At 49.0% G+C, this 26,056-nt stretch overlaps 2 protein-coding genes across 2 annotated transcripts in view; both read left to right on the forward strand.

Annotated features, from left to right (window-relative positions):
* The window catches only part of LOC310747938 (tigger transposable element-derived protein 1-like), a 943,100-nt gene that overhangs the window by 47,079 nt on the left and 869,965 nt on the right, over positions 1 to 26,056 (forward strand). The window lies entirely within an intron of this gene.
* On the forward strand, positions 113 to 24,622 carry TUBG1 (tubulin gamma 1). The gene is made up of 11 exons (XM_083583260.1): positions 113 to 201; positions 2,016 to 2,128; positions 4,810 to 4,977; positions 5,800 to 5,868; positions 11,063 to 11,142; positions 13,031 to 13,157; positions 14,163 to 14,249; positions 17,028 to 17,177; positions 20,276 to 20,428; positions 21,943 to 22,104; positions 24,008 to 24,622. Exons 1-11 carry the CDS (start codon positions 153 to 155, stop codon positions 24,203 to 24,205), a joined length of 1,356 nt encoding a protein of 451 aa, XP_083439386.1. The 5' UTR covers positions 113 to 152; the 3' UTR covers positions 24,206 to 24,622.

Raw genomic sequence — 26,056 nt, forward strand, 5'->3', positions numbered from 1 at the left:
TATATATTTATATACCGGATTCCTAGGGTGTGAGGAGGAGGTGAAGGCGGGAAGAAGCGTAGCGGGGCTGCAAACGGCATTTATTTTATTCTTTATTTTTATTAAGAAGGGGACGCGTCTCAGGCCCGGGAGGAGCAGGGGCCGGAGCCGCCATGCCGCGGGAGATCATCACTCTGCAGCTGGGGCAATGCGGCAACCAAAGTAAGGCCGGGATGCGGGGGTGGTCTATGGAAAAGCGCGCAGGGCGGGGGAGGGAGGCGTGGGGACAGCGAAGGTTCTAAAGGGGCGGGGCCTGGCGTTGGCCGCGTTCTATTGGGGCGGGGCCGGAAAAGTGTTGAGGACTAGGCACTTGAGTTGAAGATTTGGAAGGTACGGCACGGGCCATCTAGTCCAGCCCCTCTGCAATGCAGGAATAATAATGATAATAATAATAATAATAGTAATTGTTATTATTATTTATTTCTTTATACCCCACCCATCGGGACGCGGGTAGCGCTGTGGGTTAAACCACAGAGCCTAGGACTTGCCGATCAGAAGGTCGGCGGTTTGAATCCCTGCGACGGGGTGAGCTCCTGTTGTTCGGTCCCTGCTCCTGCCCACCTAGCAGTTTGAAAGCATGTCAAAGTGCAAGTAGATAAATAGGTACCGCTCCGGCAGGAAGGTAAATGGCTTTTCTGTGCGCTGCTCTGGTTCGCCAGAAGCGGCTTAGTCATGCTGGCCACATGACCCAGAAGCTATACACCGGCTCCCTCAGCCAATAAAGCGAGATGAGCACCGCAACTCCAGAGTCGGCCACGACTAGACCTAATGGTCAGGGGTCCCTTTACCTTTACTTTTACCCCACACATCTGGCTGGGTTTCCCCAGCCACTCTGGGCGGCTTCCAACAAAATATTAAAAATAGAATAAAACATCAGACATTAAAAACTTCCCTAAACAGGGCTGCCTTCAGATGTCTTCTAAAGGTCTGGTAGTTGTTCTTCTCTTTGACATCTGCTGGGAGGGCGTTTCACAGGGTGGGTGCCACTACTGATAAGGCCGTCTGCCTGGTTCCCTGTAGCTTCACTTTTTGCAGTGAGGGAACCACCAGAAGGCCCTCAGAGCTGGCCCTCAGTGTCCGGGCTGAACGATGGGGGTGGAGACGCCCCTTCAGGTACACTTTTGCCTGACATGGGGCTCAAACGCACGACCCCTGTGATTAAGGGTCTCCTGCTCTACCATATATTTCTTTAAAACCACGTCTTTCCCCCTGAACAGGGACTCGAGGCGGCTTACAGATAAAATCAAGAACAGCCTGAACACAGAGCAGCCGTAGGGGTGGGGGGACGGGGAAGAGGAAACACAAATCATTAAAATAAAGTATTGCTCGAATTAAACCTATATGTATAAATCTATTAAAGCCACACCAATTATTACAAGGAAATAAACAGCATGGCACCTGCCATTTCATTAGAAGGGAGAATGTAGTGGGGCTGGGAGTGGCGTAAAGAAGGGCCGGTGAAAAACAGCGCAGGGGCTGAGTCTCTGACTCTCTTGTGTTGCCAAGGCTGTTAGTCCCTATGGAATTGGAGGGGGGGCGGACTTGCACTGTGATGTTCAGCAGGTGGAATACCTCAGGCTCTTTGCCTCCTGCCTGAGGACCATTTTTGCACCAAAGATGATGCATATTTCTTTCTTTCTTAAATTTATAAAGGTATGCAACTCACTCTTCCTCCTCTGCAGCCCCCCCCCCATGCAGGCTAGTTTTTGGGTTTTTTTAAAGCAAGTTGGTAACTTCATGGGCTTATTTTCATGGGCTAGTATTGTATCGTCAAAATTCTGTGGGACAGGGAATGCAGCTGCCACTGTGCACGCATTATTTCCCCCTTAGTAGTAGGGTGATGTCTTTACCTTCCTTTACTTGATGGCAAGGCAGGGTATAAATAAATTAATATTATTATTATTATTATTATTATTATTATCATCATTATTATTATTATTATTATTACCAACTTTATGCTTTCGTTCCTGTTGCAGTTGGCTTTGAATTCTGGAAGCAGCTCTGCGCAGAGCATGGCATCAGCCCCGAGGGCATTGTGGAGGAGTTTGCCACTGAGGGCACGGACCGAAAAGATGTCTTCTTCTACCAGGTACAATAGGCTTCTGTTCCCTCTGCTTTGTGGATTCGGAGGGGAGGTTGCCTCTCTCTGATTCTGCAGTGAACAAAATGCGCTACTACGAGTGGGAACTGGACATAGCAACCAAGAGTAACGTGAAAGGACAAGTGTCATAGCCAGCATGCAGAATAGCTAGTACTGTACAGTGGTGCCTCGCAAGACGAAATTAATTCGTTCTGCGAATTTTTTCGTCTAGCGAATTTTTCGTCTTGCGAAGCACGAAATCCCATAGGAATGCATTGAAAATCAATTAATGCGTTCCTATGGTCAAAAAAAGTCCAAACAAAGCCAAATTTGGTACAACAAGAGTTTATTAAGTGCTCTTTAAAGTCACACATACTGTAAAGAGCATTTCAAAATTCAAACCCAGAATTTTTTTTAAAAAACAGCAGAGTGGCCCAATGGTCACAGAAAATCATAAAAATGCAGAAAAAAACCCCCAAGCTTCCAGATTCTTGCAAACCCCTCCCCAACTGTTCCCCCAGCCACCCAGCACACAGAAACTCAAATCCAGAATTTTTTTTAAAAAACAGCAGAGTGTCCCAATGGTCACAAAAAATCATAAAAATGCAGGAAAAAACACACGCTTCCAGATGCTTGCAAACCCCTCCCCAACACCAAGTCCTTGAATTCCAAACACCCCAACCCAAAATCCAAAACCCCCCAAAAAAGTTTTAAAATCTTAATTTACCAAATGGCTGCAAAAGAAGTTTTGGAAAAGCTTCAAAAATCACCAAAGTCTTTAAAAACCTCAAAAAAGGCTACTATGTACACTGCGTTCTATGAGTTGCTCCTCGAAGTCAAGTCGCAACTGTATTAACGGTGTTAAGAAAAAGGAAACAAACTTGCAAGATGTTTTCGTCTTGCAAAGCAAGCCCATAGGGAAATTCGTCTTGCGAAGCAGCTCAAAAAACGGAAAACCCTTTCGTCTAGCGAGTTTTCCGTCTTGCGAGGCATTCGTCTTGCGGGGCACCACTGTAGTAGTAGTATTAGTATTAGTAGTAGTAGTAGTAGTAATAATAAGGGGCACCACTGTAGTAGTAGTATTAGTAGTAGTAGTAATAATAATAATAATAATAATTTATACATATACCTCTCCTCTTATTGGGTTGCCCCAGCCACTCTTGGCGGCTTCCATTAGAACACAGTAAGACATCAAACATTAAGAACTTCCCTATACAGGGCTGCCTTCAGATGTCTTCTCAAAGTCAGTTGTTTATTTCCTTGGCATCTGACGGGAGGCCGCTCCATAGGGCAGGCACCACTACCGAGAAGGCCCTCTGCCTCGTTCCCTGTAGCCTCACTTCTTGCAGTGAGGGAACCACCAGAAGGCCCTCTGAGCTGAACCTTAGGGGCTGGGCTGAGCGATGGGGGTAGAGATGCTCCTTCGGGTATATTGGGCCGAGGCTGTATGGTATCAGGGCAAACAAAGCAAACTACAGTGGTACCTCTGGTTAATTACTTGATTCGTTCCAGAGGTTAGTTCTTAACCTGAAACTGTTCTTAACCTGAAGCACCACTTTAGCTAATGGGGCCTCCTGCTGCCGCTGCGCCGCTGGAGCACGATTTCTGTTCTCATCCTGAGGCAAAGTTCTTAACCTGAGGTGCTGTTTCTGGGTTAGCGGAGTCTGTAACCTGAAACGTGTGTAACCCAAAGCATATGTAACCTGAGGTACCACTGTAAGTGGTTATTATGCCTGTACATTGCGTTTGTTTGAATATGTTTATTTTATTGAAATATGAAACCATTTTTATAAAAAAGACAAAATACAGTGGTGCCTCGCAAGACGAAATTAATTCGTTCCGCAAGTTTTTTCTTCTTGCGAGTTTTTCGTCTTGCGAAGCACGGTTTCCCATAGGAATGCATTGAAAATCAATTAATGCGTTCCTATGGAGACCGCTTGCCAGGCTGGCGGTGCGGAGAAGGGCTTTTCTCCCCACCGCAAGCCTTCAGGACAGGTCCGGGAACAGAGGGGAAGGCGCGCAGCGCTTATCCTCTGTTCCCGGGGCTTGCGGTGGGAGGAGGGTTTTTCCTCCCCACCGCCAACATTCAGAACAGCATTCTGAATGTTGGCGGTGGGAAGGAAAACCCTCCTCCCACCGCAAGTCTTCAGGACAGCCATCCGAAGGCTGGCGCGGGGAGAAGGTCTCTCCGCCCCACCGCCAGCCTTCGGAGGAGCCTTCCGAAGGCTGGCGGTGGGGCGGAGAGACCTCCTCCCGCCGCCAGCCTTCGGAGCAGCGAAGGCTGGCGGCGGGAGGAGGTCTCTCCGCCCCACCGCCAGCCTTCGGAGGAGGTCCGAGGACAGTGGGGAAGACGCGCTGCGCTTCCCCGCTGTCCTGGAGATTTCCCTATGGGCTTTCGTCTTGCGAAGGAAGCCCATAGGGAAATTCGTTTTGCGAAGCGCCTCCAAAACGGAAAACCCTTTCGTCTAGCGGGTTTTTCGTTTTGCGAGGCGTTCGTCTTGCGGGGCACCACTGTAACAGAAACTGGTAAGGCGCATCCACTGTGCCCTCTTGTGGCAATTGTCACTATCTATGTGTGGCACTCATTTTAAGATTACAGGCTTGCCGGCAGAAAATTCCTGGAAGGGGCAGAGTGTTTTTTTGGTGCTGTTGTCCTTTTGGTTCAAGGCGCTTGCGTTTCCTGTTAACAGGCAGACGATGAACACTATATCCCTCGAGCTGTCCTCCTTGACCTGGAGCCACGAGTGATCCATTCTATCCTGAACTCTCCGTATGCCAACCTGTACAACCCAGAAAACATATACCTGTCTGAGCATGGTGGCGGGGCCGGGAATAACTGGGCCAGTGGCTTTTCACAGGTAAGAGGGTCACAGAACTGGGGGCTGAGCAGCCGTGGTTCCTTCCCCCCCCCCCCCGATGATCTTTATTGAATTTTTAATTACATACTGTACATACACATACATTATATTTCACATTTGTTCTTGCTCTCCCGAGCTGACTTCCCTCCTTCCTTCTTCTGGCTTTTTTGTGTCCTCTTTGACTTTTCGCATTGTCTTTGTCCATTTTCCAGAAGATTGTTTTTCTTCATTTTTTTCCATTAAATGTCTGTAAACAAATAAATATTTCTATATATACAAATTATATACAAATTCTTGCTGTCTGTCTATATTCATTTACAAATATTGTTTAATAAGAATCCTAATATACATTTTTAATTCATTTTGATATTATTATCCAGTAAATTTCTTGTATTTTCCCGTTATGAGATATTATTTTAATTCTGCTGGTTTCCCTATTTCACACCATCTTCTCTATATATAACATAATTTCCCCCCATTCTTTTTGATATGTTTCATCCCCCTGATGTCGATTTTTTGCTGTTAATTTGGCTATTTCTGCGAACTCCATAACCTTGTACTGCCATTCTTCTATTGTAGGCAATTTTTGCTGTTTCCATACCTGGTTATTGCTGGCTCAGGTATAGAAACAGCCTTGGTTCCTTTTGAAGGGGGGCAAAGTTACCCCCTTCAAAATAGCAACATGTCTCATAGGATTTAACTGCTTGAATGGAAGGTATAATCAGCAGTAGGGTTTAGTTTCATAGTTTTCTAATTTTCTATCGGCTTAAAAAGTCAAATGGAGGATAAATATTTGGCTTTGTTTTGCGATTCTTTCTTCAGGGAGAAAAGATCCATGAAGATATATTTGACATTATCGACAGAGAAGCTGACGGCAGTGACAGCTTAGAGGTAAGAGAAACCTTAAGAAGCAAGGAGGGAGGTACTGGCTTCAGGACTGTCCAAAACACAGCTAGGTCTGACATTTTGCTGGTCCAGGGAGGCCTTCCTGGTCTGTTTTCCTAGGCTTTTCTGTTGGAAGCAGCTATTTCTTTCCAGAAGGATTCCAGTCCGTTTGTTCCAAATCTTTAGCAGGGATACAGTCATACCTCATGTTACGTTTGCTTCAGGTTGAGTGTTTTCAGGTTGCATCCTGCGGCGACCCGGAAGTACCGGAACGGGTTACTTCTGGGGTTCGCCACATGCGCAGACACACACAATGACGTCACGCTCTTGTGCAAAAACAGTGAATCGTGACCCGCGCATGTGCAGACGCGCAGGTGCGGGTTGCGTTATTTTCAGGTTGCGAACGGGCCTCCAGAACGGATCCCGTTCGCAACCAGAGGTACCACTGTATACTGCTTTTGTCCCTCTTTGAGGCCTTTTCCTGCATGCTTGTTCCAAAATAGCTCAATAGTTCTGCACTTCCACCCCCTGTGTTTTGCTCTTCAAAAACAAACTTCTACTCACGCCTGGCGTGCTCTGGTCCATGGGGTCACGAAGAGTCGGACACGACTAAACGACTAAACAACAACAACAACAACTCATGTACAGGCGGGCTCAATTTGGCTGTCTTTTAATCCACATCACTAAATAATTGCATTGTTGTTTTTTGTTTAAATCCTGCCTTTCTTCCAAAGAGCACAAGGTGGGATATGTGGTTGTGGCTTTCTTCACCATCCCTTTTTTTTATTCTCGCAACAACCATGCGACCCACGTTAGGCTGAGTGGTGGAGATAACTGCTCAAAGAAGATCACCTAGTCAGGTTTGTGGCAGAGATTTGTGACTGACTCTCTCACATTCTCTCCCCCCCCCCTTTGTTTAGCTCAAAGCAACTATAGAGGTAGGTGGCCAATTAAAGGAGTGGCTCAAGGAAAATATGTTTTAACCCCCCCCTCGGCCGATTTTTCCTTATCTGAATTGCAGCTCACCCCCAGCTAAAAATTTGCACTTTGGGGGAGGACATAAAGATGCCATTCAGGTTTATGTGTGCCTTACCCCATTGGACAAGTAGCAGCTTGGGAATAGAGGAAGCTGTTCAAATGTGGGAAACGGTGAAAAGTAAAGCATTAAAAACCCTCTCACTGACAACTGAACTACAGTCATACCTTGGGTTACAGCCGCTTCAGGTTGTGTTTTTCGGGTTATGGACTGCCAAAACCCGGAAGTACCAGAACGGGTTACTTCCGGGTTTCGGCGGCCACGCATGCGCAGAAGCGCTAAATCGCGCTTTCCACATGTGCAGAAGTGCCGAATCGCAACCCGCATGTGCGCAGACGCACTGCTGCAGGTTGCGAACGCTGCGAGTTGCGAATGTGCGTCCTGCACGGATCACATTTGCAACCCGAGCATCCACTGTATTAAGAAAAACCTGCAGATGAGCTCCTAGCATCTGGCTAGACCTCAGTCCACCCCTTTGACTACCATAGCCAGCGCTGAAATAATAATAGTAATAATAATAATAATATAATTTATTTGTACCCTGCCCATCTGGCTGGGTTTCCCCAGCCACTCTGGGCAGTTCACAATAGAATATAAAAAACACGATAAAAGATCAAACATTTAAAACTTCACTAAACAGGGCTGCCTTCAGATGTCTTCTAAAAGTCAGATAGTTGTTTATTTCCTTAACATCTGATGGGAGGGTGTTCCACGGGGAAGGCACCACCACCGAGAAGGCCCTCTGCCTGGTTCCCTATGACCTCACTTCTCACAGTGAGGGAACCGCCAGAAGGCCCTTGGAGTTGGACCTCAGTGTCCAGGCTGAATGATGCGAGTGGAGACGCTCCTTCAGGTTCACTGGGCTGAAGCCATTTAGAGCTCTAAAGGTCAGCACCAACACTTTGAATTGTGCTCGGAAACGTACCGGGAGCCAATGTAGCTCTTTCAGGACCAGTGTTATGTGGTCTCGGCAGTCACTCCCAGTCACCAGTCTAGCTGCCGCATTCTGGATAGTTGTATTTTCCAGGTCACCTTCAAAGGTAGCCCCACATAGAGCTGGCTGAGGAGGGACAGAGCCTGCTTGGTAAAAGGTAAAAACAGCAGACTGGTAAAACTACGGTTGGTGATGTATACAAGGCTGCACCAGCTCTCGGAAACAGCTGTGTGTCACTCTTGCTCGTAGGAAGAAACACTTTTACAGAAATTCTTTTTAACTCCCCCAGATCCCTTTCGTTTTAATCCACTAGGTTACTCTTGCTGTTCCGCTGGCAGCTGCAACGAGGCATGACCTATCTTGGCAGCCAGCCTGGCAGACCTCAGCAGCAGCCGCCCTCTCTGGGCTCCTCCCTCCAGAGGAGGGAGTTCAGACTTTTGCTCTGCTGCTGCTTCTAGGTACAGACTTAGACCTTGGGGATTTGTCTGTCTCTGGCTACTTGCGTGCCACTGACACTAGTAAAACGACAGAGACGCTTTTCTGCTTCACAGTCAAGGATGGCAGTTCTATTCAATGCGACACCTTGTTACTTCCTTTAGCTATCAGTGTTCAATCCGTGGTCTGGTTAGCTTCTGCCTGGGACTTGTCTTTTTGGAAATCCTCCAGGTATACTGCTTTGAATCCCTTAGGAAGATAGAAACTGTTGCTATTCCCTCTCATGCCAAGCTTGAGTGATCAGGTGTCTGGACACAGGGCTGTCCAAAAACAAGCTAGTGTTTTCTGCTTGTATGAGATTCCACTAGGCACACATGCATTGCCTTGTAGATTAAAGGAAGAAAAGTTCTTGTTTTAAAGCAGCTCAATTAGGCTCAGTAAATTTCTGGAATTAAGGAAAAGTTAATTCTCTCTCTCTCTCTAATATGGGGAAGTTGATACTGTCTCTCTCTTTCCATCTCTCCCTCCCTCTCTCTTTCTCTCCATATTCAGTGGTACCTTGGTTCTCAAACTTAATCCATTCCGGAAGTCAAAACCTGCCAAGGAGTCCAGTTCATTTTGGTGTCTTTTTAGATAATTTGTAAAAAGTTCCCATTCTTCCTTAAAGTCACCGTTGTCCTTCTCTCGCAGCTTGTATGTCAATTTAGCCAATTCTGCATAACTCATCATTTTTTCTTGCCACTGTTCTTTCGTCGGGATTTCCTCATTCTTCCATCCTTGTGCTAACAAGACTCTTGCCGCTGTTGTAGCGTACTGTCAGGGAATCAGGAGCAGGAGCACTGGGGAGAGAGGAATTGGAGAGCGAAGGGGAAGAATCCGAGGGAAGCGTAGGGGACTATGACAGTGGCCCGAGAGATTCCATGAGCTTCTCCAGCGAATCAGAAGATTCCCAGAAGGGGGCTCCAATGGTCAGGGCAAGGGGGGTCCCAGGGGGGACGCACCAGAAACAAGGAGCCAGAGGGGAACCCCAAAGCAGCAGTGGGGGATCGGGACCAGTTTCCCCACCAGAGCGTAGTGGGGGGGAAGAGTCACATGTGTCAGGGCCAGCGTCTCCTCCAGCGGGGAGAGAGAGTGAGTCAGGGCTGACCACGCCTCCATCGGAGAGTGGGGGAATGGAGGGGAGGTCAGTTGCAGCTAGCCCACCCGAAGGGGGAAGCAGTGACAGCAGCAGTGAAACGGTTAGGAGGAAAAATGTACAGGCGCGCGGGACAGCAGGAGACCCGGATGGGGAACCAGCTCCTAAAGCCCGCCGGAGGGAGGGAGAAGGCTCAGGGGAATCAGCGTCAGAAGAAGCTAGGAAGGGCGAGACCCCGGCGGGCAGGCGGACCCAGAGGAGGAAGGAGCAGCGGAAAAGGTGGAGCAAGGCGAGGGTCTTAAATTGGTGTACAGGGGGAGGAGATTCAGAAGGGTCATCAGCGGTCTGACAGTTGAGACGTGGGGCTGCGCGCTGCGGCTCTGGAAGTGAAACTGAACTTCAATAAAGCCTTTTGTATTTAACAACAAAGCAGCGTTGGTCCTTTGTGAGCTGGGACCTTGGGCAGCCTTGACACGTACATAAATAAATTCTTTGTTTTTCTACTAACCTGTAAGTTATAAGTCTGCATTCTGAATTGAAAACAGGTTTCGAGGTCCTTTTCTTCTCTTGACTCCCCAACAGATTTATGTAATCCACTCTGTTTTTTCAGTCAACACTGAGGAACATGGTTACAATTTGGGTTAGGGGACAGGGGTGCGGCAAATCTCCTGGGGCGTTTGAGCTGCAGATGTTGTGTTGTTCTTAAATTTATCTGTCGCCTGTCTCGAGAAAACTCAAGCCGGCTTGTAGAAATACAAAGTATGCAAAAGGTTAACAAAAAAACTAACAAACCCCAAAGTAGCCGTTTATCCATACAATATTGAAACAATTGATCTCCGCTAAAAATAATCCTAAGGTCAACATCGACGCAGTGGACAGATCAGTTGGAATTAATAACGAATAAAAGCAGGAAATCCCATACAAACAAACTCAGGAGAAGGTTTAACAATAAAATAAAAGCAGTGAGGGCAAGGAATAAGGTTGCAGCTAAAAAACAAAGGAATCCTTCCGTACGGTCCACCGTTTCAGATTTGCTTTTTATTTTATTTTTAAAAATGGCACTAATCAGGACTGAAAAGGTTACAAGACGATAATGCAGAAAGCAATTGTCTCAATTTTCCATGGAAACTCAATGAACACAGTTTAAAAAAATGGGCTAGTTCAACCATCCTTCACCTGTTGAGTAAAGGTAAAGGACCCTGGAACGGTTAAGTCCAGTCAAAGGCGACTTTGGGGTTGCGGCGCTCATCTCACTTTCAGGCCGAGGGAGCCGGTGTTTGTCCACAGACAGCTTTCCGGATCATGTGGCCAGCAGGACTAAACTGCTTCTGGTGCAACGGGACACTGTGACGGAAACCAGAGCGCACGGAAACACCATTTACCTTCCCGCCAGAGCAGTACCTATTTATCTACTTGCACTTTGACGTGCTTTTGAACTGCTAGGTTGGCAGGAGCTGGGACCGAGCAACGGGAGCTCACCCCGTCGCGGGCACTCGAACCGCCGACCTTCCGATCAGCAAGCCCAAGAGGCTCGGTGGTTTAGACCACAGCGCCACCTGCGTCCCTTGTTGAGTACAGACAGTGGCTTCGTTTGTCCTTTGGCCTGATGGTTGTAATGTGCACTGACATATTTTCTGTCGCATGTCGTTCTTTCCTCCAGGGTTTTGTCCTGTGCCATTCCATCGCCGGTGGGACAGGCTCTGGTCTGGGCTCTTACCTCCTGGAGAGATTAAATGACAGGTGAGCAATGGCACAAAAAAACCCACACATGCATGGACCCATATGCACACACCACTCGGGGAGCGGTAGGCGATGCAGCCAGGCAGGCTACTTTGGAGAGCCAGCAGCCCAGCGGATGAGTAAGAGGCCCGGCTGACTCATAGAGTCAGGCCTCCCCCACCCAGACACCAGCTTGGGCAAGCCTTGGAGCTGGTGAAGTTGTGACTTGAAACGGGGCGAAGAGGCTGAGATCAGCCTGTCACCACAGGCAAGGAATGTTCTTGAGCTTTTGCTAAAGCAAACCGCATCTCTTTGGCGTCGACACGTAGCGATTTGCGAGCCATTATCCTTGCAAGGTTTTCAGAAATTGAGAGGAAGGGAACGGAGCCGTTTGTGACGGTGCAGATACATCGCAGCCTTTACTTTACTCTTGCCCTATGGCCTCGGAAATAGTGCCCCAAGTAAACACTCCTTGGTTGTGGTTATTTTTCATTATGTTTGAAAGCGGCACCTTCTCGGTTTTTGCCAAAATAGGTGGTCTGTGATTTCCCCATACAATTGTAGTACAGTGGTACCTCGGGTTACATACACTTCAGGTTACATACGCTTCAGGTTACAGACTCCGCTAACCCAGAAATAGTACCTCGGGTTAAGAACTTTGCTTCAGGATGAGAACAGAAATTGTGCTCCGGCAGCAGCGGGAGACCCCATTAGCTAAAGTGGTGCTTCAGGTTAAGAACAGTTTCAGGTTACGTACAGACCTTTGGAACAAATTAAGTACTTAACCCGAGGTACCACTGTAATCTCATTTTGACTCAAGAAAATCATCATTTTCTAGTTCAAATCGTGGGAAATAAATACAGTCTAATAAGAAGTCTAATAAGAACTCATGTACTTGTGCCCCATAGTATTACAGTGGTACCTTGGGTTACATACGCTTCAGGTTACATACACTTCAGCTTACAGACTCCACTAACCCAGAAATAGTACCTTGGGTTAAGAACTTTACCTCAGGATGAGAACAGAAATCGCGCAGCGGCAGCGGCAGGAGGCCCCATTAGCTAAAGTGGTACCTCAGGTTAAGAACAGTTTTAGGTTAAGAACAGACCTCAAGAACGAATTAAGTTCTTAACCCAAGGTACCACTGTACTTGAAAAAACGACATGTTTGTCCCACTCCATTATATCTTCCTCTACCTCTCAGTGGGAAGTAAAGCATGCAGATGACCTTGTGATTACTGTGGAAGACCTGATGGTTGGTATACCACGGGTCTTGGATAAGATTTGTGAGTTTGGCCAGGTAGCGGGTTTCAAGTTAAAAAAAATTAAAATGAAAATGTCGGTGCAAAATGTGGCAGAACAATATAAAAAAGACCTACAACAAATTACAGAATTGATAACAGAGGAGAATGTCAAATACTTAGGAGTGTGGCTGACAGCTAAGAATCTAAATATCTTTAAGGATAACTATACAAATACCTGGAAAGAAATAAAGAAAAATTTGGAGGTATGGGGAAGGATGAATTTATCTCTGTGGGGGAGGATAGTCATAAAAAATGAATGTATTGCCAAGAATGTTCTCTTTGTTCCAATCGATACCCATAATCAATGGCGCAGGACACTTCAAGGAATGGCAGAAATATATATCTAAATTTATCTGGCAGGGGAAGAAGCCAAGAATAAAGTATAAATTGTTAACGGACTCTGGCAGGAGTCAGTAAGATACCCCGCGACGCTCATCACCCCAGCATCTGATTAGGCCTCAGCCCAGTAGCACATCTAATCTCCTAAAATGGTTGCCGGGTCGTCATGCACACCCTGGCGCTGTGGCCACAGAAACGAGTCCCGCAAAAGCACAAAGAGATACAGGATGTTTGTCTTTACTGAAGCGGCTGTCTCTCTCCTCGCAGGTACCCCAAGAAGCTGGTGCAGACATACTCGGTCTTTCCTAACCAGGATGAGATGAGCGATGTGGTTGTACAGCCATATAACTCTCTCCTGACCCTCAAGCGGCTGACACAGAATGCCGACTGTGTGGTAAGGGGTACAAAATTGGGGGTGCCATGGGGGGTGGGGAAGGCAAAACTCCCTTCCTTCCTTCCCTTGCCTCCCCCCAGGTCTCAGTAGTAGAGCTGAGAAGCCTAACACCCTATTCTTAAATACAGTGGTACCTTGGTTGTCGAATTTAATCCGTTCCAGGAATCCATTCGACTCCCGAAACGTTTCGAAAACCAGTCAATCGGAAGCTGCGTCAGACATTCAGCTTCCGAAAAGCGTTCGCAAACCGGAACACTCACTTCCGGGTTTTGCGGCGTTCAGGAGCTGATTTGTTAGGGAGCCAAGCTGTTCGACAACCAAGGTACCACTGTGTATGGAGAGATGGACCACGGGAACAATTTCCGTAGAGTTGGTTGGTATTTTTATTTTTTTAAGGTTTCGCTGGTCGTATGGCAACACAGTCAGAGTCAGGGAGCTTCTAGGTTCCATTGCTGTTTGATACGTCATTCCCTAGTACCTCCACGTCAGTTAGCCCTGTAATGTGGCTGAGAATTCAGCTGAGAGCAGTCAAGAAACAAATGGGGATGTGGGGTGGAATTGGAACATTGTGTGTCCATTATATCTGAAGGAGCGTCTCCACTCCCATCGTTCTCCCTGGACACTGAGGTCCAGCGCTGAGGGCCTTCTGGTGGTTCCCGCACTGCGAGAAGCCAAGCTACAGGGAACCAAGCAGCGGGCCTTCTCGGTGGTGCCACCTGCCCTGTGGAACGCCCTCCCACCAGATGTCAAAGAGATAAACAACTATCAGACTTTTAGAAGACACCTGAAGGCAGCCCTGTTTAGGGAAGCTTTTAATGTTTGATGTATTACTGTATTTTAATATTTGGTTGGAAGCCGCCCAGAGTGGCTGGGGAAGCCCAACCAGATGGGCGGGGTATAAAAAATAAATTATTATTATTATTATTATTAAGCGGGCAGGGGGATGCCCTCCCTCCCCACATGTACTCATCCTTTGCTTCTTAACCCCTGTCTCCCCTTTGATAGGTGGTTCTAGACAACACAGCCCTGAACCGCATTGCGACTGACAGACTGCATATCCAGAATCCCACCTTTTCCCAAATTAACCAGCTGGTGAGTGAGCAGGGATGGTGGGAGAAGAAGATGCTGTCTCCACCCCCAAGCCCCTGAAGAAGCAAGGCTGGGGGTTAAAGTGATGTCAAAATACAGGGCAGGGAATTTAAATCTGATGTTTACCATAACTTTGGTTCTATAGGCCCTTTTAAAAATGGCAACTGTATGCCACTTTAAAGAAAAATGTGCTTATGAAAAGTGGCATGTAATGTTTTCAGGCAAATAAAAGTGTGGGCTTCTAATGAACTTGACCTAAATGACATTTTCGCCCCACCCTATGCACTCGCAAGAAATAAGCAAACTCCTCTTTTCAGATTTCAGTGTTGGGCATTTCTGGTTTGCTAGCTATTGGTTTTTTCTCATGTTCTCGGCAAGTTTGAGTATTTGGGTGTTTTTAGTGGCTTGTGTTAGGTTGTGTGTAGTTAATTTAAGAGTGCTATTACATCTTGCAAGATTAATTGCCTTATTCCAGAGATGAGAGCCCTGTAGAAGACTTAACCTGGTTCTCATACTTCCAAGCCCAACATTTGCATCCCAGGAAAGGCTAGCGACGTTTTGGTTCCATTTATTTTCTAAACTTGGAAGTGCCGTATTTTTCGCTCCATAAGACGCACCAGACCATAAGGCGCACCTAGTTTTGGGAGGAGGAAAACAAGAAAAAATTATTCTGAATCCCAGAAGCCAGAACAGCAAGAGGGATCTGGTTTCTGGGATACCATGTGGCTGTTCTGGCTTCTGGGATAACTGCGCCAAGCCTCTTCAGGGCAGCGGGATGAAGGCTCCCCCTGCCAGAGGCTGCGCACGGGTAAGGCAGAAGCCAGGACAGGTGCGTCGCTGAAGGGGCGCTGCGCAGTTCTCCCTCTCTGCTCAGCGCCTCTCCTGTGAAGGAGAGGTGCTGTGCAGAGAGAGAGAACTGTGCAGCGCCCCTTCAGCGAAGCTGGAGAAGGAACAGAAGAAGACCCTTCTGTTCCTCCTCCAGCTTCCAGGACAGGCACGTCGCTGAAGGGGTACTGCGCAGTTCTCTCTCTGCTCAGCGCCTCTCCGGTGAAGGAGAGGCGCTGTGCAGAGAGAGAACTGCGCAGTGCCCCTTCAGTGAAGCTGGAGAAGGAACAGAAGGAGACCCTTCTGTTCTTCCTCCAGCTTCCAGGACAGGCGCTGCGCAGAGAGGGAGAGCTGCGCAGCGCCCCTTCAGCGAAGTGGGAGGAGGAACAGAAGGGGCTCCGTTCCTCCTCCCGCTTCTCTGTAGGGGCGCTGCACAGCTCTACCTCTCTGCGCAGCGCCTCTCCTGTGAAGGAGAGGCGCTGTGCAGAGAGAGAGAACTGCGCAGCGCCCCTTCAGCGAAGCTGGAGAAGGAACAGAAGGACACCCTTCTGTTCCTCCTCCAGCTTCCAGGACAGGCGCGTCGCTGAAGGGGCGCTGCGCAGTTCTCTCTCTGCTCAGCGCCTCTCCGGTGAAGGAGAGGCGCTGTGCAGAGAGAGAACTGCGCAGTGCCCCTTCAGTGAAGCTGGAGAAGGAACAGAAGGACACCCTTCTGTTCCTCCTCCAGCTTCCAGGACAGGCGCTGCGCAGAGAGGGAGAGCTGCGCAGCGCCCCTTCAGCGAAGTGGGAGGAGGAACAGAAGGGGCTCCGTTCCTCCTCCCGCTTCTCTGAAGGGGCGCTGCACAGCTCTACCTCTCTGCGCAGTGCCATTCGCTCCATAAGACGCACCCACATTTCCCCTTACCTTTTAGGAGGAAAAAAGTGCGTCTTATGGAGTGAAAAATACGGTATTTGGAATAAACTCTTCGCGCTGGCACATCTCCCTCTGACTCGGCTTTGTGGCCCATATTGGACCTGGGATAGTCCAGTCAGCAGAGCAGGAGACTCCTCATCTCAGGGTTGTGAGTTTGCTCCCCACACTGGGCAAAAGATTGCTGCTTTGCAAGGGGTTGGACCAGATGACCCTTGTGGTCCCTTCTAACTCTATGATTCTGTTATATTTAGGATTCTGAGAGGAGGTTGAGAGAAGTGGTCCTGGAAAATAGACACGTGTTCCTTTTCCTGGAGCCCCTTGAAAACAGTACAGTGGTACCTTGGAAGTTGAACGGAATGCATTCCGGAACTCTGTTCAATTTCCAAAACATTCGGAAACCAAGGTGCGGCTTCTGATTGGCTGCAGGAAGCTCCTGCAGCCAATCAGAAGCCGCGGATATCATGGCAAGAGAAATTGATGGATTATGCAGAACTGGCAAAATTGTCACATAAGCTATGGGACAAGGACAAGTGTGATTTCAAAGATGAGTGGGAACCCTTTGCAAAGTACTTGGTGACGCAACAAAGTGAATTGGACTCTTTGGCAGGTTTTGAATAAACACAAACTCTTTATTGACAACAATCAGTTAGATAATTTAAGGATTTATACAAATTTGTAACATGCAGAGAACAGTATCCACAGAGAAACCAAAGATTGGAACTGAGGGGAGTCGGGGGTTGGAATCCTTTATGGGAGGGTGGGGGGAGGGAGGAAAATGGGGAAAATTAAGGACGTGATATTTTTGGATAATATGTTTTGTTTAAGTTTCTAAAAAAAAATTATTTAAAAGAAGCCACGGATGCCCTGTTGGACGTTTGGGTTCCAAAGAATGTCCGCAAACTGGAACACTCACTTCCAGGTTTGCGGCGTTCGGGAGCCAAAACATCCGAATAACAAGGCGTTTGGGATCCAAGGCGGGAATGTGTTCTTCTTTTGGTGTTGGCAAAAAGTCTGGCCCTGACTTTTGGTTTTGCTTCCTTGGCTAGGTCTCCACCATCATGTCTGCCAGCACCACCACGTTGCGCTACCCGGGCTACATGAACAACGACTTGATCGGGCTGATCGCCTCCTTGATTCCCACTCCCAGATTGCACTTCCTGATCACGGGCTACACTCCTCTCACCACAGACCAGGCTGTAAGTGCTTTCCTGCCTCTGATTCTAAGCCAAGCTCTGGGAGTTCTCATGCTTGCTCCATTACTGGCTTTTGGCCTGCACTCTCAAGGGGTCTGAGAAGAGTCCGTCTTCAGTCTTCTGCCCTCCTGTTTTAATGGCCAGCCATCGCACATCCTAGGAACTGTGCAGTCAGAATGTGTCCAGTCTATGGTTGCAATGATTATAATGGTGTTGGGGGCCTGCAGGCAGTGCTTTTTTTCTAAAACAATTCTTAGGGGTACTCTCATTTTGACTCAAGAAAATCACCATTTTCTAGTTCAAATCGGGGAAAATACCGTATTTTTCGCTCTATAAGACGTACTTTTCCCCTCCTAAAAAGTAAGGGAAAATATGTGTGTATCTTATGGAGCGAATGCAGGCTGCGCGGCTGTCAGAGCTACCCTAGGTCCCAGCTCACAAAGGACCAACGCTGCTTCGTTGTTAAGTATAAAAGTCTTTATTGAAGTTCAGTTTCACTTCCAGAGCCGCAGCGCGCAGCCCCACGTCTCAAGTGTCAGACCGCTGATGCTCCGTCTGAGTCTCCTCCCCCTTGACACCAATTTAAGATTCTAGCCTTGCTCCACCTTCTCCGCTGCTCCTTCCTCCTCTGGGTCCACCTGCCTGCTGGGGTTCCGCCCTTTCTAGCCTCTTTTCCCGCTGATTCCCCTGAGCCTTCTCCCTCCCTCTGGCGGGCTTTAGGAGCTGGTTCCCCATCCGGGTCTCCTGCTGTTCCGCGCGCCTGCACATTTGAACTTGGCGCGCGTGCGCAGCCAGCAGCTTTCCTCCTGACCGTTTCACTGCTGCTGTCACTGCTTCCCCCTTCGGGGGGGCTAGCTGCAACTGACCTCCCCTCCGTTGGAGGCGTGGTCAGCCCTGACTCCCTCTCTGGAGGAGACACTGCCCCTGACACATGTGACTCTTCCCCCCCACTACGCTCTGGTGGGGAAACTGGTCCCGATCCTCCACTGCTGCTTTGGGGTTGCCCTCTGGCTCCTTGTTTCTGGTGCGTCCCCCCTGGGACCCCCCTTGCCCTGACCATCGGCGCCCCCTTCTGGGAATCTTCTGATTCGCTGGAGAAGCTCATGGAATCTCTCGGGCCACTGTCATACTCCCCTACGCTGCCCTCGGATTCTTCCCCTTCGCTCTCCCAATCCTCTCTCCCCAGTGCTCCTGCTCCTGATTCCCTGACATCCCAGAAGTCAGAACAGCTAGAGGGAGCCTTCATCCCCGTGCCCTGTGGAGGCTTCGCGGGGCTATCCAAAAGCCAGAACAAGGAGGGAGAAGGGCAGCCCATCACCTCGTGGCTCATGAAAGGGAGAGCTGAGCAGAGCCTGGGATGCATACAGGCTCTGCTCAGCGCTTCCTTTAAAGAATTTTTTTTTCTTGCATTCCCCCTCTAAAAACTAGGTGCGTCTTATGGAGCGAAAAATACTATAAATACAGTAAATGGACAAAAGCACAAAGAACATGCATTGCCTCCTATTACACAGCTGTCAGCTCCCAGTAACCTCCACATTGGCATGAGGTTTTGTGCACAAATATCTTCCCGAAACTGACCCATCGCTGTTCTAGATTCTAACTCCTACTTCACACATTAAACGCTCGCTTCCGTCTGAGACTCAGGAAACACTGTGTCAGGGAATGAGGCCGCCATCGGGGGGTAGCAACAGAACTGCTAGAGAAAAAACTAATATTTTTGGGGAAAATTTTAGTTTCTTCTCCCGTTAGATCACAAAATGTTTAGGGGTATGTGTCCCCCTGTGTCCTCCCCAGAGAAAATCGCTGCCTGCAGGTGTGCAGAAACAAAAAAGGAAGGGTAATAGCTGAGGCTCACCCCTTTGGCAGCGTTCCCACCCTGCTAAATACAGATGTTTTCTCCCCTTTTCACCCCTTCCCTCGCAAGCAGCAGGAGAAGATGCAGAAGGGCAGATCGCAGAGGCTGGCAGTTCAGAAGAGGGTATCAAATGCATGGTGTGGGTGTGGTGACTTTAGTGTGTGAGAGCTCTCTGTCTCCCTATTTTCTTGACCTTGATCTGTGGATACAGGGTTTGACCTGGCAGCTGGTATTTCTGTTTCTATCTCTGTCACTTAAGGGAAGCCAGGGTGGCCCAAGAAGGTGAATCTGCTCCCCCAAATATCAGAAAAACTCGCTCTACGTGGGGCTGCCCTTGAGACTGACCCAGAAACTCCAGCGGGTGCAGAATGCCGCGGCGAGACTCTTTACGGGGTCCTCGCCGCGAGATCACATTCACCCGGTGCTATACCAGCTGCACTGGCTCCCGGTGGAGTAGAGGATCAGGTTTAAGGTGCTGGTTTTAAGCTTTAAAGCCCTATACGGCCTAGGACCCTCGTACCTACGGGACCGCCTCTCCTGGTATGTCCCACAGAGGAACTTACAGTCTTCAAACAAAAACATCCTGAAGGTCCCAGGCCACAGAGAGATTAGGCTGGCCTCAACTAGAGCCAGGGCTTTTTCGGCTGTGGCTCCAATCTGGTGGAACGCTCCGTCACAAGAGACTAGGGCCCTGCGGGACTTGACATTTTTCCACAGGGCCTGCAAGACAGAGCTGTTCCACCAGGCCTTTGGTCAGGGCACAGCCTGACTCTCTCCTTTGGCAATCTTCACAGAACTTTAGTCTAATGGTTGCCATCAATTTGAGTTGAATTAATTTTAATGAAATGATTTTAGAATGTTGTATTATTTTATTGTTGTTAGCCGCTCTGAGCCCGGCTTCGGCTGGGGAGGGCAGGATATAAATAAAATTTATTATTATTATTATTATTATTATTATTATTATTATTATTATTATTATTAAAAGAGATGTTGTATGAGGCGTGTTAACTAAAGCTGGGAGGCTGAAACATTTTCCTTCCGAATGGTCTTGGAACCTAGGGGTGATTCTTCTGTAGTGTCTCAGGATAGCCTCTTGGGGGAGACACTTCCTGAAATGGAGAATTCTTCGCAGCTGTGCTGATCCACTCTCTCTGCGTGCGGCATGAACATTTCATTTCTTCTACCAATACTGACCTCGTTACCAATACTGGCCTATACTGACCTCTCCCCCCCCCCCCCCCCGCAGGTGGCCAGCGTCCGCAAAACCACCGTCCTTGATGTGATGCGGCGGCTGCTGCAGCCCAAGAACGTCATGGTGTCCATGGGGCGTGACCGGCAGACGAACCATTGCTACATCGCCATCCTTAACATCATTCAGGGGGAAGTGGATCCCACCCAGGTCAGTGGCTAGAGAGAGATCAGCCATAGGAGAGGGACTGTATGGAAGAACCTGCACCAGGGGGGTCACTGCTCATGGTGGGCAGTGTCAAGGAAAGCAAGCTGAGAACCGCATACCCACATTTCATTCATCAATAAATACATAAATAAATAACCCTGCCCATCTGGCTGGGTTTCCCCAGCCACTCTGGGCGGCTCCTAACAAAATATTAAAAACACGATAAAACATTATAAACTTCACTAAACAGGGCTGCCTTCAGATGTCTTCTAAAAGTCAGATAGTTGTTTATTTCCTAGACATCTGGTGGGAGGGCGTTCCACAGGGCGGGTGCCACCACCGATCAGGCCCTCTGCCTGGTTCCCTGTAACCTCACTTCTCGCAGGGAGGGAACTGCCAGAAGGCCCTCGGAGCTGGACCTCAGTGTCCGGGCTGAACGATGGGGATGGAGACACTCTTTCAGGTATACTGGGCCGAGGCTGTTTAGGGCTTTAAAGGTCAGCACCAACACTTTGAATTGTGCTTGGAAACGTACTGGGAGCCAATGTAGCTCTTTCAGGACCGGTGTTATGTGGCCTCGGTGGCTGTTCCCAGTCACCAGTCTAGCTGCCTCATTCTGGATTAGCTGCAGTTTCTGGATCACCTTCAAAGGTAGCCCCACGTAGAGCGCATTGCAGTAGTCCAAGCGGGAGATAACTAGAGCATGCACCAATCTGCGGGCCAGATGGAGCTGGTAGACAGGTACCCTGGACACAGAATTGTTCTGCTCCTCCATGGGCAGCTGTGAGTCTAAAATGACTCCCAGGCTGCACACCTGGTCCTTCAGGGGCACAGTTACCCCATTCAGGACCAAAGAAGCCCCCACACCTGCCCGCCCCGTCCCCCCAAAAACGGTACTTCTGTCTTGTCAGGATTCAACCTCAATCTGTTAGACGTCATCCATCCTCCAGACACCTCTGCGGTGCCTGTGGAATGCTGCAGAGGTCCTCCACTACTCAAAATATAAAGCATCCACAGTCTTCCTAGCCTGGATAGCTCAGTTGGTTCAAGCATGGTGCTGAGAATGCCAAGGTTGCAGGTTCGATCCCAGTATGGGGCAGCTGCTTATTTCCATTATACAGGGGGTTGGACTAGATCAGGGGTTTCCCGAACGTGGGTCTCCAGCTGTTTCTGGACGACAACTCCCATCATCCCTTGTTAGCGGGGGTAGGGATGATGGGAATTGTAGTCCAAAAACAGCTGGAGACCTAAGTTTGGGAAACCCTGGATTAGACAATCGTCAGGGTCCCTTCCAACTCCTACCTTTCTATGATCCAAAGAGGAAGCAGTCAGGATAGCTCGGTTGGTAGAGCGCGGCACCCTTCATCTCAAGGTTGTGGGTTCGAGTTCCGCACTGGGTGAAAAATTGCTGCATTGCAGGGGGTCAGACTAGATGACCCTTGTGGTCCCTTCCAACTCTAGAATTCTGTACAGGTCCCTCGGTTTGCCCCCTTGAAAATAATCTGCCTTCCTTACAGGTCCACAAGAGCCTGCAGCGGATCCGAGAAAGGAAGCTGGCCAATTTCATTCCCTGGGGCCCAGCCAGCATCCAAGTAGCACTTTCTAGGAAGTCTCCATACTTGCCATCAGCGCACCGGGTCAGCGGCCTGATGATGGCCAACCATACCAACATTTCATCGGTGAGTCTGGGTGCAAGCACAGATGCGGCCGTTTCCTAAGGGGATTGGCGTTTTCAGACCTAAGAAATATTGCCCTGGCAGCATGCCTGTTACTTCCATCTACTCTCCTGACTAGTAGCTAACGCTGATCACAGTCCAGGAACCGCTTGTAGACTGGATTCAGTTTCCCTTAAGGCTTTTCGTGCTCAAGTTTCAAGTTTGTTGAGATATATCTAAGAAAAGCAAGGGCCGAAAGATGATAGCTCTCTGAAAGGAGATAAAAGAAAGTCCTGAAAGATGTTCCTGGAGAGGCTTCTAGTAAAGGGTGGGTGGTTCTGGGTTGTTTGGAGAGGGTGTTGCCGTGACTATTTCTGTATGGAGCAGTGGGCGGGCGGGAGAACTATGGTGCATGCTCTGGTTATCTCCCTCTCGGACTACTGCAATGCGCTCTACGTGGGGCTACCTTTGAAGGTGACCTGGAAACTACAACTAATCCAGAATGCGGCAGCTAGACTGGTGACTGGGAGTGGCCGTCAGGACCACATAACACCGGTCCTGAGAGATCTGCATTGGCTCCCAGTACGTTTCCGAGCACGATTCAGTGTGTTGGTGCTGACCTTTAAAGCCCTAAACGGCCTCGGCCCACTAGACCTGAAGGAGCATCTCCAGCCCCATCGTTCAACCCGGACACCAAGGTCCAGCTTCGAGGGCCTTCTGCGGTTCCCTCACTGCAAGAAGTGAGGTTACAGGGAACCAGGCAGAGGGCCTTCTCAGTGGTGGCACCCTCCCTGTGGAACGCCCTCCCATCAGATGTCAAGGAAATAAACAACTATCTGACTTTTAGAAGACATCTGAAGGCAGCCCTGTTTAGGGAAGTTTTTAATGCTTGATGTTTTATTATGTTTTTGTATGTGAGTTGGAAGACGCCAAGAGTGGCTGGGACAACTCAGCCAATTGGGTGGTGTATGATGATGATGATGAAACCATTAGGATTTAAAAGCCTCCATGGGTAGACCATCCCAAGAGATCCCCAGCCCCTGTTGACAGCTGGTCTGGAGGCTTTAGATGCAGCCAGAGATGGCAGCAGTGAAAAAAATCCTTCCCCGCTGCAACTTAATCTGTAATACATTGGGCAGTGGAGCTCTTTCAAGTGCTGAGAGGCCTAGTTGCATTCTGAACAGCGGGAGCCATTGGAGCTATTAGTAACCCTACTGCACAAAACATACCGTAGTTGTTGGTTTTTTTAAGTTGCCGATTTATTTCAGCTTGGCTCCACCTTGATGCAAAATCTACAGTGCCCTGCCCACCCTTGGCTTTCTGAGCTGTGTGGTGTAGTGGTTAGGAGCAGTGGACTCGTAATCTGGCGAACCGGGTTTGCTTCCCCGCTCCTCCACATGCAGCTGCTGGGTGACCTTGGGCCAGTCACACTTCTCTGAAGTCTCTCAGCCTCACTCAGCTCACAGAGCGTTTGTTGTGGGGGAGAAAGGGAAAGGAGATTGTTAGCCGCTTTGAGACTCCTTAAAGGTAAAGGGACCCCTGACCATTAGGTCCAGTCGTGGCCGACTCTGGGGTTGCGGCGTTCATCTCGCTTTACTGGCCGAGGGAGCCGGCGTACAGCTTCCGGGTCATGTGGCCAGCATGACTAAGCCACTTCTGGTGAACCAGAGCAGCGCACGGAAACGCCGTTTACCTTCCCGCCAGAGAGGTACCTATTTATCTACTTGCACTTTGATGTGCTTTCGAACTGCTAGGTTGGCAGGAGCATGGACCGAGCAATGGGAGCTCACCCCGTCGCGGGGATTCGAACCACCGACCTTCTGATCGGCATGCCCTAGGCTCTGGGGTTTAACCCACAGCGCCACCCGCGTCCCTCCTTGGGTGATAAAGCGGGATATCAAATCCAAACTCTTCTTCTTTTACCCAGCTCTTTGAACGCACCTGCCAGCAGTATGACAAGCTGCGCAAACGCGAAGCCTTCCTGGAGCAGTTCCGCAAGGAGGACATCTTCAAGGAGAACTTTGACGAGCTCGACGACTCCCGGAAGGTTGTCCAGGAGCTGATAGACGAATACCACGCCGCCACCCGGCCCGACTACATCTCCTGGGGCACACAAGAGCAGTGAGGCATGGGCATCCCTCCGGAAGTGACAAAGATGCCGTCCTTCACCTCCTGTGACCCAGGGCTGGGGCTGTGAGGGTACTTGCAGGTCCCTAAACAGGGGAAGGGATTCTTTGTGTTGTTTTTGGCTCTCCTGTTAGAATATCCATCACTTGTCAAGCTGCAGCCTAATGTTCCCATTCCTGGGCCTGACTGCACCCCCGTTGCCTTAAAAGAACCAGGCTGTCTCTTTGGCATTTTCCCAAGGAGCGAGTCTGGTTAGCAGCATTAGGATAGCTCCTTTTCTTGTTTGTTCCTTTCCGTGTCCCTAAGAAGCTTTTTCCTCTGCTAAGCGGTTTTCCTGTCGCACATGTGTTTTATTGAAACTTATTCGATTGCAGGCGGAAATAAGCACCAAAGAGATGCAACGTTTTGAAGTTAACTAGGCATCTGTGTTTCTGTGTATTTTGTGTTACCGTCCCACAGCAGGTGAAAGAAACTGTGCCGTAGCTACACGTAAGACAGGACACGGGTGAGGAGATACCAGACTAACAGGCAGAACCTCTATCATAGCATCCGGCTACCTTTTTTTAACAGGGAGGTTCATGCTGATAAAGGGACAGGACCATGGAGACCAGTAGCAGGGATGAAAAAGACATATTCTTTGCTCTTAAAGCTGCTGAACAAAAGAACCCTTTATCCCCTTTTCTTTTGGGTAGCAATGGTATTTGTTTTCTTTTGCTCCAAACAACACAATAGGATTCTCCTCCTATTTCCTACCGTGAATTCTTCTAAAAGCTCTTGCACCTTGAGGAAACTGCATTAGCGTGGCTCAACCTGTTGAGGGATGTACTGGTGTAAGGGGTGGCTTGGCAGGGGCTGCATGGGAACTGGGGTGAGGTTGGCCCTGCTGCCAAGTGAGGCTACAGGTTGTCTCCCTCTGCTCTGCACAGTCTAACCACCGCAGGAGAAACAAGAGCCCACAAATGGGTTTGTCATGATGGGCAAGAATTGGTGCTGGGTGATCAGAACCGAGGAGTGCCCCGTACTTTGCCCTCTTTAAAAACAATGAACTGCCAGATTAACCTTTTCAGCTGCTGTCACTTCCTGACTTGCGAGGGAGCGATACATCAAGCTCTTTATTCTTTCCCGCCATCTTGCTACACTCCAGCCTCTGCCGTTTTCATAGCAAGTGGCTCGTAGGTGACCCACCCGCCCCCCGAAAGTATCCCAGAAATGGGTGGTGTTTCGCCGATCCCACAAATGGGAGTGTTTGATTAAACAACAAAGACTTGATTTTGTTTATGTAGAATGGGCAGCTCTCTTTAAAAAGGGGGAAGATTGGTGCAAAGAAATCCACAAATTGATTACAGTGGACTTTTGGTGGCAAGAGGTGGAATTAAACTATTAAGTGCTGCTGGATGGATTCAGAAGCTTTTGGTGGGACTCTGTTTTCTTGGTACGTAGGGCACGAGCAGTGGAGATGGGAGGTAAAGGTAAAGGGACCCCTGACCATTAGGTCCAGTTGTGGCCGACTGGGGTTGTGGTGCTCATCTCGCTTTACTGGCTGAGGGAGCCGGCGTACAGCTTCCGGGTCATGTGGCCAGCATGACTAAGCCGCTTCTGGCGAACCAGAGCAGCGCACGGAAACGCCGTTTACCTTCCCGTCGGAGCAGTACCTATTTATCTACTTGCACTTTGACGTGCTTTTGAACTGCTAGGTTGGCAGGAGCAGGGACCGAGCAACGGGAGCTCACCCCATCACGGGGATTCGAACCGCCAACCTTCTGATCAGCAAGTCCTAGGCTCTGTGGTTTAACCCACAGCACCCACATCCCTGGAGATGGGAGTTAGGGGTTGCCAACCTTTTGTGGCC

This window comes from Podarcis filfolensis (genome assembly GCF_964270895.1).
Source record: "Podarcis filfolensis genome assembly, chromosome: 13".
NCBI classification, from domain to species: domain Eukaryota; kingdom Metazoa; phylum Chordata; class Lepidosauria; order Squamata; family Lacertidae; genus Podarcis; species Podarcis filfolensis.

Coding starts and splice junctions, on each gene's coding strand:
- TUBG1 (XM_083583260.1), top strand. CDS start 153: ATGCCGCGGGAGATCATCACTCTGCAGCTGGGGCAATGCGGCAACCAA. Junction 4,978..5,799: donor GGGCCAGTGGCTTTTCACAG/GTAAGAGGGTCA, acceptor TTCTTTCTTCAG/GGAGAAAAGATCCATGAAGA. Junction 13,158..14,162: donor CACAGAATGCCGACTGTGTG/GTAAGGGGTACA, acceptor CCCCTTTGATAG/GTGGTTCTAGACAACACAGC.